At 30.8% G+C, this 15,557-nt stretch overlaps 3 protein-coding genes and 1 pseudogene across 3 annotated transcripts; 2 read left to right on the top strand and 2 right to left on the bottom strand.

The window, feature by feature from the left end:
- Window positions 1-1,782, top strand: LOC111274504 (nuclear pore complex protein NUP50A pseudogene; annotated as a pseudogene).
- LOC149511140 (nuclear pore complex protein NUP50A-like) lies at window positions 765-1,843 on the top strand. Its single transcript, XM_089755712.1, has one exon. It carries the CDS (start codon window positions 1,043-1,045, stop codon window positions 1,580-1,582), a length of 540 nt encoding a protein of 179 aa, XP_089611838.1. The 5' UTR covers window positions 765-1,042; the 3' UTR covers window positions 1,583-1,843.
- A 3,514-nt stretch (window positions 1,844-5,357) lies between these two features.
- LOC111318565 (uncharacterized) lies at window positions 5,358-6,136 on the bottom strand. The gene is made up of 2 exons (XM_022921426.2): window positions 5,792-6,136; window positions 5,358-5,693 (listed from the first exon to the last, which is right to left on the bottom strand). The coding sequence occupies exons 1-2, from the start codon at window positions 6,081-6,083 to the stop codon at window positions 5,632-5,634; spliced, it is 354 nt and encodes a 117-aa protein (XP_022777161.2). The 5' UTR covers window positions 6,084-6,136; the 3' UTR covers window positions 5,358-5,631.
- A 6,776-nt stretch (window positions 6,137-12,912) lies between these two features.
- Window positions 12,913-13,771, bottom strand: LOC149511139 (uncharacterized). The gene is made up of 2 exons (XM_089755784.1): window positions 13,347-13,771; window positions 12,913-13,217 (listed from the first exon to the last, which is right to left on the bottom strand). The coding sequence occupies exons 1-2, from the start codon at window positions 13,627-13,629 to the stop codon at window positions 13,153-13,155; spliced, it is 348 nt and encodes a 115-aa protein (XP_089611910.1). The 5' UTR covers window positions 13,630-13,771; the 3' UTR covers window positions 12,913-13,152.
- Window positions 13,772-15,557: the final 1,786 nt, after the last annotated feature.

Genomic DNA, 15,557 nt, shown 5'->3' with positions numbered 1-15,557 from the left:
TTAATTTGTTTCTGATAATTTCATTGGATATATCATTTCCAATGATCTGCAGATATCCTAGTTTGCACAAGAAAGTCCTCAAGTTTCAGTTTCTTGGTTTCTTGCTGCAATGGGGGATGCAGAAAATGCCCTTCCACCTTCAAAGAAGAGGGCTGCTGGAAGAGAAATTTCTCGGGATAACCCTGGTCTTGATGATGAGGAAGATTCTTGTGAACAAGAAACTGGAACTTTTAAGAAGGCTAGTGAAGAAGTTTTGGCAAACAGAAGAATAGTCAAAGTTCGTAGAAATCAAACCACTTCAACTGCCTCATCCAATCCTTTTTCTGGAATTCGCTTGGTTCCCCGTACAGAACCAACCATTACTCCAGCTACAGCTAGTGCAACCCCTGAATCCAGCGCAACGACCACTGAGATTACAACTGAAGCACCTATTGCCAGTGAGAAAGAAGTTTCAGAAGATGGGAAAAATGACGTTAAAAAATCTGAAAAGAATGAAGATGGAAATAATCAGCAGTCAGAGAAAAAAACAGATGAAACGGAGCCAGAGCTTGCAAAGAATGACGAAAGTAGGTAGGATGAGCCAGTTTCTGACGGTGTTGCTAATAAGGAAACTGCTGAGGATATGAGCAGTGATGTTGTAAATGAAGGAACTCAAAAGGAGGCAAATGATGAAAAACCAGCAGGAGGTGCTAAGACCGAGGATTAAGATAAGAAAGATGACAAGACTGCAAATGCAGGTAACAAAGATAAGAGTAGTGAAAATTCAGATTCAGCTGCAGAAGGTGGATCATTGAGTTCATTCCAACAGCTTTCAAGTAGCCAGAATGCCTTCACAGGACTTGCTGGCACTGGATTTTCTACTTCTGCATTCTCCTTTGGATCTACTACGAAGGATGGTGCTACTGGTGCTTTTCCACTTTTTGGACAGAAAAATGATCAGCCTTCTTTTGGTTTTGGTCTTTCAACAAATGGAAACTCTTCCCTCTTCAACACATCAGGGACTTCAATTGTTTCTAACAGCGAGGGAAGTGGTTTTCCAGCCATGCAGGAGGTTCCAGTTGAGACGGGAGAAGAGAATGAGAAAGTGGTTTTCACATCTGATTCTGTGCTGTTCGAATTCATAGATGGAGGGTGGAAAGAGCGTGGGAAGGGAGAACTTAAGGTGAATGTCTCTACAATGGGGGCAAAAAGAGCCAGGGTGCTAATGAGAGCTAGAGGAAATTACAGATTGCTTTTAAATGCAAGTCTTTACCCAGATATGAAGCTGACAAACATGGATAAGAGAGGTATTACATTTGCCTGCGTGAATAGTACAGGTGAAGAAAAAGAGGGGCTGTCTACATTTGCATTGAAGTTCAAGGATGCTTCCATAGTCGAAGAGTTTCGTGCGGCTGTAATGGCATACAGAGGTAACACAACTGCTGTTCTGAAGACACCAGAAAATTCTCCTAAAGCCACAGAAGGTTTAAAGGTGTCTCCCCTAATCTGGTCTGTCGTGAACTTGCCATTTGCAGTTAGTCCTTTTTCTTTGTGGAAGCAGGATCTTGATTGCATACGCTTATTCCTAAGCCCTTATATGTAGCAGAGTCAACAGAGACCAATCCAATCCTTTTTGGTTGTTATAAATTGTGTAGCCTGCGGGAGAATGTTCCGACTTTTTTTTTTTTTGGTGTCAATCCTGGAATTAAACAACTGTATTAGCTACCAAGGTATCAAGACATGCACAATGTTTGACTGTGATGTGGGCTGAATCCGTGGAATTGCAGCGTAGCCTATTTCATATTTTTACGAGTCCTTAAACTTTTCCTTTATATTAATTAATTCCCCCTCTGATTCCAAATTCCGGAGACAGTGTTGTGTTGTTGTATCTGATAGATTTATCGATGATCGCTCCATTGTTGTTGTACCAAAAACAGAGTTGCAGTATCTCTCTGTCGAATGTACTCTAAAATAAAATTGCCATCGTAATGTTTTTAAAAACTCCCTTATAAAACAATACTAGATATGAAAAATTCTTAAAAGTATAATTAAAAATTATTCAAAATATTTTTAATTATAATCAATTAAATTTTTAAACATTTATTTACAATTAATTAAATTCTTATTTTAGATAAAAATTATCACACAGCTAACACGGGTAGATTTTCTCATAAAAATTATGTGACATACCAATTGGATTTTATCGTGTGGTATTTATGAAGAAAGAAAAGAAACACATCAAAATAAAGCAAATTTTTTTTTTCATTTTCTAATGTCAATTTCTATGAGGAGATTAACAGTGATATTTTGTAATTTAAGTGACTGTAAATAAATGTTTTAAAAATTCAATTGATTGTAATAAAAAATAAAAATTTTAATTAATTATAATTTAAAGACTTTATATATATTTAAATCTTTGTTTTAATATTTTCGGATATGTATTGTATGCAATATTATCATGATGCTGTTAATGACGTGCCCTTTTTACATTCTTTATCTTTTGCAGCTTATTCAAACTAGCCAACAGTTTTGAAAGGAAGGGAGTAGTTGACTATTTTGTTTATTTATTCTATAAAAAGTACATCCTTTCGTACTAGGCTAACTCCTGTTTCTTTGAATAAATAAAATTTAACTCAACTTAAAAAATGTGCATGTCTCACTTTGTCTGACATGCTAATAGCATAGTTTATATGAGCTTTGTTCAAAACTTGATGATTAATTTACGTAAGAAATTTGAAACTTTCCCAACCATCCATCCAACGAACAATCCCATTTGTGGAAACATAGACGTCCATATCACATATATGGGCAAACAAATAATTAATTGTTGTTCGTTATTGCTTGAGTTGCAGAAGAGTCGTTACTTTGAACTGATGAAAATATAGCAAAATGTTTTACATTCAGATTAACCAAATATTTAATAAGCTTCATTGATTCATTCATTCCCTCACAGAAGAGGAAAGGAGTAGCAGCTGTTAAGATTCTGACGTAGTATCATTAGTTTAAATAAAACATTGGGATTAACCCAACAGGGCTTTATTCATTGACCATCTCTTATATGGGAATTGATCAGTTCTTCTTGGCGCATGTCGCTAAGCAAGCATCCAAACAACTTCCAACTTTCTTTTCAGTTATGGAATTTAAACAAAAAAAAAAGTAAAACAAAACCTTGAGTTTACTGTTAATGGTATTTATTTATAATGGAGAGAAAAAAAAAGATTATCAGGGTTTTCTTTGGTGCTGAGATTTGAGCACAAGGCGGTAGCACAACCAAGCTTGCAGAAGGATTGGGTGTCTTGGATAGTGCCCACAGTTGATTGGGAAGGATGCAGTTCTTGAAGCATTCGATAGCGCAAGAGCCAGCTGTGGTTTCATATCGAAGAATGCAAGGAACATAGCAATCCCCATAGCAGACTGCAGGGCCAATTATTTGAGCTTTGAACTGTCCTACTAGAATTCCCAACACCAAACAAACCATCAAGACCGATGAAACTCCTCTTTTCTCCATTTTTGTTTCCTTTCCTTTTACAATAACAAGATATATAGATAGAAATCTTGGTGCCTCTTTCTGTTGTACGAGAGAGGCTTATATATAGACTTTAAGTGGTAACCTAAGCCATTATGTGGTCATCATTGTTAAAGTGCTAAATTCTTAATTTTAACGATCAAAATTCAATTTTTGATAATTTCAAGTATTAACAAAAAAAAAAAAAAATGATAAGTGTATGTGGTGGAAAACTAGAAATCATGCTCCACTTATTTATGCTTACAAATTGAAATCCAGTTAAGTTGGCAATATTAAAGAAATCTATCACAATGCCGAGGATTGAAACAGATTGGTCTGGATTACCTTAATCCAGAAAAACAGTATCTGATTGGTCTAATTCAATGGAATAGGCAAAAGCCAAATATCAAAGATTAAAATAAGTAGAATAATTAATTCTTTTTAAGAAGTAAAACATTCAAAATCTTCTTTCTAGATATGCTTCACGACTTCATTCCTTCCATTATTTCCCTAATTTCTCCAAATAAGAAACACAAAAGATAGTTTTATAAAACTCTTCAAACTTTGCTTATGCAACTATTAATCTTTTAATTTCATTTTGTGATATTAAAAGAATTTACTGAAAGTATGTTAAAAACGAACTCTTTAACTAATTATTTTTAGGGTTTTAATCAATTTATGTTTGTGAAATTTTTGAAGTTTACAACCTACGTATAAATTAATAATTCAAATAAAGATATATAAATGGATAGTGGGTTTGTTTTAGTTGCCAAAATAATGGTTCTACCACTTTAGTACAACTTGACTATAATCACTCATAATTTCACTAATGGATCAAAGTGGCATCCCATATTAATAGGTAAAGCAATCCTGATGTTTTGATGAGGCATTGTTGCTGCTACCATTGTTGCTTGTCTTTTTATCTTTTGTATTCCTGGTGAAATATTAATAAAATATATACTGGCCAAAAAAAAAAAAAAGAAAATCTTTTTATATAAAAAACCTTAAACTATATTTTTATAATAACAATTTATTTTTATATTTATTTGAAGTATTATAAGAGTTTTTTTTTATATAAAAAGACAATAGTATGAGTTTATTAAAAAGATATTATCATATGTGAAATTAAAAAGATATTATTGAAAATTTGAAATGTCTAACAAAAAATTGTCACAGAAAATGAGACAAAGAAAATTTTTAATGTAATACTCCCTCTGTCTCATTTTTGTTATTCAATTTTTTTTTTTTGGATATCTCAAAATTATAAACTATTTTTTTAGAATATTTAAAAATTTTATTTTTTTACATTTTAAAATTATATTTTAACCTTTTAGCATTAAAAATCATAAAATTTTAATTTTATAAAAAAAATTAAATTTAATATTAAATACATTAAAATAAAAAACTTATTTTTAAATTTCATGAAAATAATACATGACAAACATTTTAAGGAGGAGGAAGTAATGGATTTAAGTGGGCTTAAATCATGGGTTGGGGTGGGTTTAAATGAGCTTATATCGTGGGTTGGGGGTTTGTCTGTTGTTACACAAATAGTCACTATAATCTATGGAGGTGAATTTGATTTTAATTGAGTTAATAAATCAAATCTCTTTAATTTAATTAATCAATCAAATATTAAATAAATTTTGATCAATTTTTAAAAATAATTTTACTGAATATGTTTTATCCTTAATAGAACGGAATAATTTGTAACATGGAATGGTAATATATAAAAATAGACATTTTATCTAAAATCACTTGTTGTAATTGTGTAATAAAGTAAATGATAAATATGGTATATGCAGGTGGCATATAATATAAAATAAATATAAAATAAATACGGTAAATGATTATCTCAAATTTTTTAAGATATTTTACTGAACTTATTCAATTACATATATACATACATACACACACACATATATATATATATATAGCCCAACCAAATATTTTACATTCATATTAACCAAAATATTTAAGAAGCGTCATTAATTCATTCCCACATTGAGAGAATGAGTAGCAGCAGCTAAGGATTTTGACATACATACAGTCATTATTTTAAATACATTAATTGGGATTAAATCCCAAATCACTGAACAGGCCATGTTCTTTATTCATTCATGAACGATCTCTTATATGGGAATTGATCAGTTCTTCTTGGCGCATGTTGCTGAGCAAGATTCCATACAGCTTCCAACTTTCTTTGCAGCTATGGAATTAATATAAACAAAAAAAGCAAAACAAAACCTTGAGTTTGTTGATCTTGTGTCTGTATGTTTCCAAAAGTAGAGAGGAAAAAGAAATTACCAGGGTTTTCTTTGGTGCTGAAACTTGAGCACAAGGCGGTAGAACAACCAAGGTTGCAGAAGTATTGGGTGTCTTTGACACCGCCCGCAGTAGATTTGGAGAGACAGTTCTTAATGCAATCGATAGCGCAAGAGGCAGCTGTTGTTCCAGATTGAAGAACGCATGGAACAAAGCAGGCCCCAAAGCAGATTCCTATGGGGATCACAATTCCACCTTGAGCTCTGGATTGCTCTACTAGAGTGCTCATCACCAAACAGACCATCAAGATCAGTGAGACTCCTCTTTTCTCCATTTTCCTTTCCTTTCCTTTTTCTTTTGTTTGCTGCAAGACTTAGAAGATTGATATATATATAGAAAGAAATTTGAGAGAGGTTTATATAGATTTTAAATGGTAACTACATTGCGCTCCACTTCATTTATGCTTACAAATGAAAATCAAGTTAAGTTGGCAATATTAAAGAAATCCATAACACAATGCCAAGGATTGAAATTGATTGGTTTGAATTTGCTTTATTGAGAGAAACTGATTGGTCTAATTCAACATTGGGATGACATAGGCAAAAGCCAATTATCAAAGTTCAAAATAAGTAGAAAATTTATCCAAGTCTAAAACAACTAGAAAAAAAATTAATTCTTTTTTTGAAGTAAAACAATGCCAAAATCTTCCTTTTAGGATATGACCAATTATGTTCTCCCATTCTAAATATATGCTAATGATTATTATCCAATATAGCCATGATAAAATTTTTTAATTCCATAAACATAAATAAAATATTCCATTTCTTTTTAATGCTCTAATCGGATTTTTAATTCAACATCATCTTCCTTATTTGTAATTAAATTGAATATATAAAGACAGCAAATATATATATATATATATCTTTTGTAGAGTTTTTGAAATCATTGCTAGTGTATGAAATAATTATAATTCGAACAAAAATTTATAAATGGTTTAATGGGTTTTGCATTAATTGATAGCTAAAATAATGATTTCATTTTCACCACTTAAACAAGACTATAATCACCAATAAGCCCACCAATGGATCAAAGTGGCATTACATATATTATATTAACTTAAATAAACCCCGTTAATGATGTTAATTTGTGAATTGTGAATAATTGAGTTTTCTTTTTTGGCCATCAATTGAGTTTATTTTAATTTAATAAATGAAAAAAAAAATGTAGGCAACTCATTGCCCTTTTGTTCCACTTTATTTTACGTATTTTTTTTATTACATTGAATTAATATATTAGTGTTTTGTCTTCATTAAGAAATGAATTTGTGTTTTTTTAATTTTATATTGTGTTATTAAGAAATGAATTAATATATTGTGTTTTATTTGGACAATAATACATGCCAATTCTGGTGGATAATGATACATGCCACAAAATAAGATTAGAATATATATTTTAATATACTAATGGGCTTAATTATGCTCGTATATATGCTGGTGGTGTTTTGTCAATTTTTACTGAATCCTCTTCCACTTCTAATTTCAAGTGGACATATTTAATGGGCAAATACTATTGATTCTGATTTTTAAAATTCAAAATAAAAATGTATTAATTACCCGTAATTCTTATCAATATAAAAATATAAAATATATTTTTTAATTTTATTAAATCATATACATAATTATTATTAAAATTTTAAATTTTATAATTTATATATATATATTTATATTATGTTCATATTATATTATCATATCATAATTTAAATTATCATATATAACTGTGTATGGTAGAAATGTGCTCCACTACGATTACTTACAAATAAAAATGGAGTTAAGTTAGCAATGTCAAAGATTCATTAATTGCCCTAAAATAGATATATATGAACTAAACTGTTCAGTAGCCCAAAGCACAAAAACAGACGGTTTTGTATCAACCGATAAAAATTTTGACCGCCAATTATCCAAAATATCCCGATTAATTAATCTTAAAAACATAAATTAATTGCCCACAGAAATTCAATTAAACGCACTTGCCACAATATTGTGCTTTGATTTTGTAAATGTCTTACCAAGAATGCTTTGGGATGACAGTAATCTTTAGGCATTGATTGAAATATTGTACTAGTAAAATACAAAATAAAATAAAAAAAGTGTGAAATTTCAAAGAAAATATGTCACACGAAATACGATTAATAACTTTTTAATAATAATAATAATAATTGTCTTAAATGTGCTTGTTTGTATCACGGAGATTTTGTCAAATTTTATTTAATGCTCTCTCAGTCACTCCAAGTGGGACATATTGAGTATACTCTATCCTATTCAAATTTTTAAAGATTTTATATTTAAATATGCCTTTAATTTTTTTGTTAAAAATGATATAAATCATTAAAAATCTCCGTACAAACCAGAAAAACAAACATGCAAGAAAAAAGAAACAGAGAGTTTAGATTTCAAAGTGATCTAAACCAGGCTTGAGGATCAAAACATAGCATACACAAGCAACTGCAACCAAGTCATATGCCAAAATGCCAACTCTAAACTATCTTACGGATTTGGCAATATATATATATATATATATATTATATATATATATATATATATATATTAAGGATTGATGCGAACCGTGACACCCGACGGGCTACCAGTAACCTGTAGAACTACCGATCCACAGGAGAACATAAAACCATGCACATTACGTGACGTAGCCTGGAAGCGGTGTCTGGTAACCATACGTTTTGAATGCCCCATTTTCTCCAACTTGCTACTATCTTTTTCCTATGATTTAGTCACCAAGCTTTTGTTTATAGCACGCTATGAAATTCTTACAGAACTTTATGCATGATTAATGACAACGAAATTTAAATTTGGGAACATGAGTCTGACCCTCCAAATAACAAATCATCAGTGGAAAGCAGACAAATCATTAGTCTTTGGTGACATAGAGTCATATTTATTATATAAACAGAAGTTATAGCCCCGATATTTTTACATTCAGATTAACCCGAATATTTGACAGGCTTTATTCATTCATTCCTTCACAGAGGAGGGAAGGAGCAGCAGCTGTTAACATAATTTTGACATAGTGTCATTATTTTAAATACATTAATTGGGATTAACTCAAATATATTCAATAGGGTTTTATTCATTCACGAACGATCTCTTATCTGGTAATTGATCAGTTGTTTCCGGCGCATTTCTTTGAGCAATCATCCAAACACCATCCAACTTTCTCCTCCGCTAAGGAATTTAAACCAAATGATTAAAAAAATTGAGTTTATTCTTGTGTCTACTTAAAAGGGGGAGAGAAAATAAATAGTTACCAGGATTTTCTTTGGTGCTGATATCTGAGCACAATGCGGTAGCACAACCAAGCCTGCAGAAGGCTTGGGTGTCTTGGATAGTGCTCACAGTAGAATCGGAGGGAAGGATTCAGTCCTTGAAGCAGTTGACAGCCCAAAATCTACCTTCGTATTGAATGGCGCACGGAATGAAACAATTCACGTAGGACAAGGCTATAGGACCTAGTTGAGCTATGGACTGCCCAACTAGAATCCCAAATACCAAACAAACCATAAAGACCGACTATGCTCCTCTTTCCTCCATTTTTCTTTGCTTTCCTTTTCCTTTTGTTTGCAATAAGAAAGTATGTAGATGGAAATCTTGGTGGCTCTAATTTCTATTGTACGAGAGACGTTTATATAGATTTTAACTGGTTGGCATTGCATGTGCTCCATTACGGTTATGCTTACAAATGAAATTTGGTAAGCTCACAATATATCAATGGAGCATGAGATATAATGATATTTCATGAAAATTTACAAAAGTAATAACAAAAAATTTTTAAGAATTAAGAAAAAGGGTAAAATATTAACAAGTGAATAGTAAAAAAGATATAAATTTAGTTTTACTTATTTTATTTATCTAATAAATAAAAAGAATATTATATATTTCATAGTCTTCATTGTTTACAAATGATATTATACTAAAACAATCATAATATTTCATAGTTCAACTATTTTAAACAATAAAATTTTACTTTAACATTCTAGTAAAAATGATAGAGGTGAATGTTAATTACAATTTTAATTTAGTTAGATTGAAATTCGTATCATTAAATTCGAACAAAATAGTATGTTTCTATGTCAATATAATGAGTGATGACATGTTGTGGTCTTATTTTTCAAGACTTTTTAGAGAAATAATTATTTATCTGTTCGACTAAGTATCTTCCAAAAGTTTCATTATTTTAACTTCAATATTTTATTTATTTAATGATAAAATGTATATACCATATATTTCATTACTCAAAGAATTGAATTTAAACCCTTATAAAAAATTAATGGGTCTAAGATTTTCAGTAAAATGTAAAGGATAAAAATACTTGATCAGGTTCATTAGTTGGCATTTGGCAAAATAGTGATTTCACCACTTTAGCACAATTGACTTGTTTCCACCGCTGCAACTTATAAATGGACCATCTTACAAGGCATAAAGTAAAGAATGGCTTGTTTATATGATAATAGATATGATTATATTTGAGTTGTGAGTTATTTATAGGTTATATTTATATTATACCTTGACCGCCACTGATTATCATTTTAGTAGATTTAATATCTGACAAGTCAATCAATAACGTCATTATTTATAGGGTATAAAAGTAGAATCAAATTGGGCAGTGACATATTTTCAACTCTACTCTCTTTTTTTCCTCTAATCATATATCTATTTTCCTTCTCTTCTTTTTCCTCTCTTATTCCATCTTTCTTCAATTAACGTATTGATTTAAGTATCAAAACATATATCGTATATCATCTTTGGTATCTTTAACTTTTTTCTTTAAAACATGTCATGTTTGTTATCTTATTCAACTTTCGGCCAGCTTTTCAACCATAAAACCATAAATTAAATCAATAATTTACAAGAAAAAAAGATCCAAATGGCATTTCATTGCTTTATTAATTTCTTTTGTTTTTTAATACCTTGTGAAAAAATTTTAACAATCAGTTAAATCATAAATCTTAATTTTTGATCAAACCATATACCAACTTTTGATTTATTGATCTTTAATTATAATATAGTTAATTTTTTTTTATGTAGTTTTATCTAATTAATCCAAAATTTTTAACGCAAGAAAAAATATTGGACTAATTGCCTGAAGCACTGTACCATGCTAGAGTCATTCAAGAAAATTGAACTTGTCAGGGTGAGTATTTTTTGAATGCCATAAAAAGGTGTATATTCGGCATGCGCTGGCCCTATAAGTAACTTTTCTGAGCTTCCCTATCTTCCAAATATGTCTCCATCAATTTATTAATTATCAATTCGGATTCACCTTCGAATTAGAGATCAAATAACCAACTTTCCAAGTTTTTAAAGCTTCATTTCATAGGAAAGTTTTCATGTCGATTATGAATACCGATATCATTTTAAGAGATTTCAATAGAATAAGAAATATAACATTTTCCTTGGAACGACTCTTCTTCCTACTCTAATTATAGTTACTACTTTTCTTATTCTTCTTCCTAAGATTTTTCAACTTATGCTTAAATCACATATTTTAAATACTTAATACGATCATTTTTATTATGATTGAATGGAGAATTTTGAAATTAAGTCATTTTAAAATATACCAATTCAAAAGAATTGCATTTCTAATTGCAGGTTAAATAGTTTTCCATAAAGATATTTTGAAAATTCAAGTTTGATAAAATAAAAATAATTGTAAAATAAGGATAATGATATTAGATATAGGAAAAAAATTCAAGAGAAATATGAAATATGATATCATTAGATTTATAAAAAAATATAGCTATTACTAAAAATAAGAAAAAAAATCAAGAAATATATTTTAAAATGAGTTTTTTAAGTAAGAATTAATTAAACAAATAAAAGTTGTGCTAAAAAAACAATAAATGTTGATCTTTCATTGAACTATTAAACAATTTCACAAATTCTACCTTAATTAAATGAAAATTTGAATTTTTCAAAATCTTTCATTCAAATTTCGAGCATTGTGAAAATTCTATTTTTATTTTGCAAAATATAATTTTATGATTTTAATTTCTTTGATTGAAATTTATTCCACCTACAAAATAATTAATAGGTCAAATCCACAAGCCATATGTGGCAAGTTACTACACTAATTACCACTATCTGGGAAGGAACCAGAGTAAAATATTACAATTTTACACTAATTTTTGACCATTGATATTTCTTTAATCCAATGGTCCGGTATCAATGGTCCCGAGATAGTCAACTAATTGCCCACATTAATGAAAGTCAATTATACCTACCTGGCAATCCTCTCTCTAATGATCTTACTCTCTTCCCATTTTTGCTCTTTCCATAATTCTCGCTTTTTTTTTTTTTAACAATCACGTAATTTTTTAATAGAGTGCTAAAATTAAAATTCCAATCCCGTGAAAAAATAATTATTCCTTTGTTATTCCTCTATCTCCTGATTCTTGTCACATGTGCTTATGATAAAAAATTTTCATTTGTTCTTCATATTCTCCCTGTTGATATGAATGCAATCCATCCACTTAAAACAGACCATTTGTCCCGCCTTTTCCCTCTTATTAACATGGGATTGGAGTTATTGATTAATTACTACAAAGCCCAAGATTATTTTCTAACAATTTTTTTCACGGTAATTTATGCACTTTTTAAAAAGTTCTTAAAATGTGAATTGGGGCAATTTTATGGAAGCAATCATGAATTACTGTTATGGCCAATCTTCCGGATTTTTGTTTCTTCTGTTTTCCTAGATGATGAAGAAAATGAAAATAGTTTTAAACAAAATAAGGAAAAATAAAATATGTGCAATGATCTTCGAAAATAAAGTAGAGAACCAGGGCACGGGTAAGGAGGAGAGAGATTGGCTCCACAAAATAGAAAAATAAAATAAAATAAAATGGTAATGAATTTGTTTAAATAGTAATTTATAGTAGACATTATATTGAACTAAAATCGATTGTTTTAAATTGATATAAAAATATGTTCAATGCTTTAGCCTTGATTGATTGAGAAATGTTGAGAGCCATAAAAGATGAAAAATGTACTAAGAAATATATATATATATTAATTAATTAATTAATTAATTAATTAATGTTCTCTATTATTCATTAAACGAAACCAAAAGCAAAGGAAAATCAAACAATCATATACTTGAAAGTTAAAATTACGATTGCATAAATAAAAGAGTACGTTTCTCTTTTTTGGTGCAATGGAAAAACAATTATACAACTCCAATCCAACAATATAATTAAAACTTTATTTTCAACCCAAACACTTGAGCTGTCTAGGTGACTCAATAACATTTTACTTCATTCTGGGTACTTTTAGTTCCACTTATTTACTGTTCAACGGTGATAAAAAAAAAAAAAAAAAAGAAGAAAAGAGCGCCTAGTTGTTCTTCTGCTTGCAAGTGTCATAGCAGGAACCAACAAAGTTTTCGACTTTCTCAGCATCTGCAAAATCAGAAAGAGAAAAAAAACCCATAAAAATATTGTTTGAAGGAAATTAAATGGAGAAAAGAATTGCATATAATTCTTAGATTTAAAAATGTAGGGTATAAAGATAGATTTTAGTGTTTTTACCAGTAGGATTGTGAGCATTGACCATGGAGGTTGCACAATCGCTTGTACAATTATAGACTACTTCTGAGGGATTAAGTTCGCAGCCTACCATGCAGAGACCAACACAAAGTGCAATGCGGGCAGGAATGAGGCGAATCAAGCACTTGAAAAGACACTTTTTAGCACAGACTTCTTTCGCGGAAGCTAGATGAACATCTGCTAACTCACCTCGCCCATAAGTTAGAACAACCATCATCAACACCATCATGTTCACCATCATTCTCTTTGAACCAATCCCCTCCATCACTCCACTCAATACTCTCTGTCTCAGAGTCTCCTTCACTCTTGATTTTGCTAATGTTTTTGTTTGCTGCAAGTCTGTTGAAGGCTTGAACAGAGTACATATTTAGAAGGTAATTATAATTTTCATTTGCAGGAATAAATGATGAAATAGTGAGGTAATAGGAGTACATCCACATGGCACATCCAGGAATTAACTGATTTTGGATAGGATTTTTACCACTTAGGCAAAACAAAAAAAAAAAAAAATAGTTTTAATTGGATTAAAAGGAGTATTGATGGGTTTATGTTTGAGTTTGGGTTAACATTACATCATTCAAAAATTTATGTTGCAAATTGTATATATTTTTTTCTTGAAATACTAATTTATACATTTTTTAAAAATTAAGATGTCAAATGTATAATTAACTCTACACGGCATTGTTAAAAGAAATTAATGAATGAAAATCTAATCCCGAGCAAAATATAAAGAAGTTACTGTCAAATCATAAGAAGACAATCATTCACTTGTAAATCCAAATAGTTTAAATAAATAAATAAATTATAAATATTTCTTTTAAGAGTTTAGGAACATTCTATATTTGAGAAACAGCCAGACATGTATTACATACGATACTATATTCAGAACATAATATTAGGCAGTAAAATTATATTAGGCATGCAGCCAGGTTGCTTTCCTTTCTAGCAAATACATACATATATATATATGTTGTAGACATTTGATTTTATTCAAATTTAGAAATGGGTCTCGATTTCATTTCAGTAGATATTGAGCCCAAAATCCATGTCAACTAGGCTTAAAATCCAAAATTTACCTTTAGCCCAAAATTCAGTTAAAGGCCCAAACTTTTAATAATAATAATAATTAATTAATTAAAAAAAAGAGAGCCCGTGGCTGTTGGTGCCGTGCACGGCACTGGCACCCACGAGCCCCCTCTGATTGTAGCCCTTCACACTAGGAGCATCACTAGGCTCACCCGCCCTTTTCACGCCCTTTTCAACAATGGCAGGTAGGGCAAAGTCTCCAAGAAACATGGTCTAAACTAAAATGAAAAAAAGGACAAAAAATAAATAGAAGTCACATCAACCGTCGCCGCCCTGGCAACGTGAAGGCTGCAGCGACACCTTGAACACCCCAAAAATCATAGAAATCCTGGATTTCGTCATTCTTCCCAGCTCTATAAATTTAGAGCTTAAGCACCACGAAAAAGGAAAAAAGAGGGATAACCTCCGTTAAAAAAAAAACAAAAAAAGAAACCTTTACTAAAAAAACCATTTCCCTAACCTGCCAAAAAAAAAAAAAAAACCCAAAATCCACATTTTGTGGAGTGGGGAACCAACCCCAGAAAAAGAAACAAATCAAAAAAAAAAAAAAACCCAAAGAAAAGAGGGATGTGGTCGAAAGTTTACAGGCTGATTTAGGAGTTTCTAGGTGATTTCAAGGAAAAAGAAGGTTAGAACGAGAATCGAGAGGTTGAAACGAGTTTGTGGGTGGCTTTGGAAGTTTTCTGGCAATCGACATGGCGACCAGTGACTAGTTACAGCAACGGACCACGGCAGCTACTAGCCATTTTGGGGATAGCCCAGCGTTTTTTGGTTGAGCTTGAAGTTTTTTTTTAAAAAAGGAAGGCTGAAATGGTTTGAAAAAAAAGGTTGGGATTTTATAGTTAAAAAAAAAGGGTTAGAATCGAAACGATGTCATTTTGGGAGTGGGACGATCATCGCGAACCCGAGACCCGACTTGAAGATTAGCGCGACCTAACTCGAAGATGCTGCAGTTGACCAGCATTGACCAATCTGACTGAACCGTCATCGAACTGGCTTGAATTGCAAAAAAGGGGTTCTAGACCGGCTGACTGACCTTGAACTGTACCGCACTGTTGATCAGACACTTGTACGATTAAGTTAAATTTTTTTTAATTTTTAATATTA

This window comes from Durio zibethinus, chromosome 26, assembly GCF_047325235.1.
Source record: "Durio zibethinus cultivar Kanyao isolate XHJ-2024 chromosome 26, ASM4732523v1, whole genome shotgun sequence".
Taxonomy (NCBI): domain Eukaryota; kingdom Viridiplantae; phylum Streptophyta; class Magnoliopsida; order Malvales; family Malvaceae; genus Durio; species Durio zibethinus.
This window is presented reverse-complemented; position numbering and strand designations above follow the sequence as displayed.

Bases quoted from the DNA above. Each gene is read 5' to 3' on its own strand.
- LOC111318565 (XM_022921426.2), bottom strand. From the start codon at position 6,083: ATGGAGAAAAGAGGAGTCTCACTGATCTTGATGGTCTGTTTGGTGATG. The intron at 5,694-5,791 runs GTAATTTCTTTT...TTAATTCCATAG, and splicing joins CAGCACCAAAGAAAACCCTG to CTGCAAAGAAAGTTGGAAGC.
- LOC149511140 (XM_089755712.1), top strand. From the start codon at position 1,043: ATGCAGGAGGTTCCAGTTGAGACGGGAGAAGAGAATGAGAAAGTGGTT.
- LOC149511139 (XM_089755784.1), bottom strand. From the start codon at position 13,629: ATGGAGGGGATTGGTTCAAAGAGAATGATGGTGAACATGATGGTGTTG. The intron at 13,218-13,346 runs GTAAAAACACTA...CTGATTTTGCAG, and splicing joins CAATGCTCACAATCCTACTG to ATGCTGAGAAAGTCGAAAAC.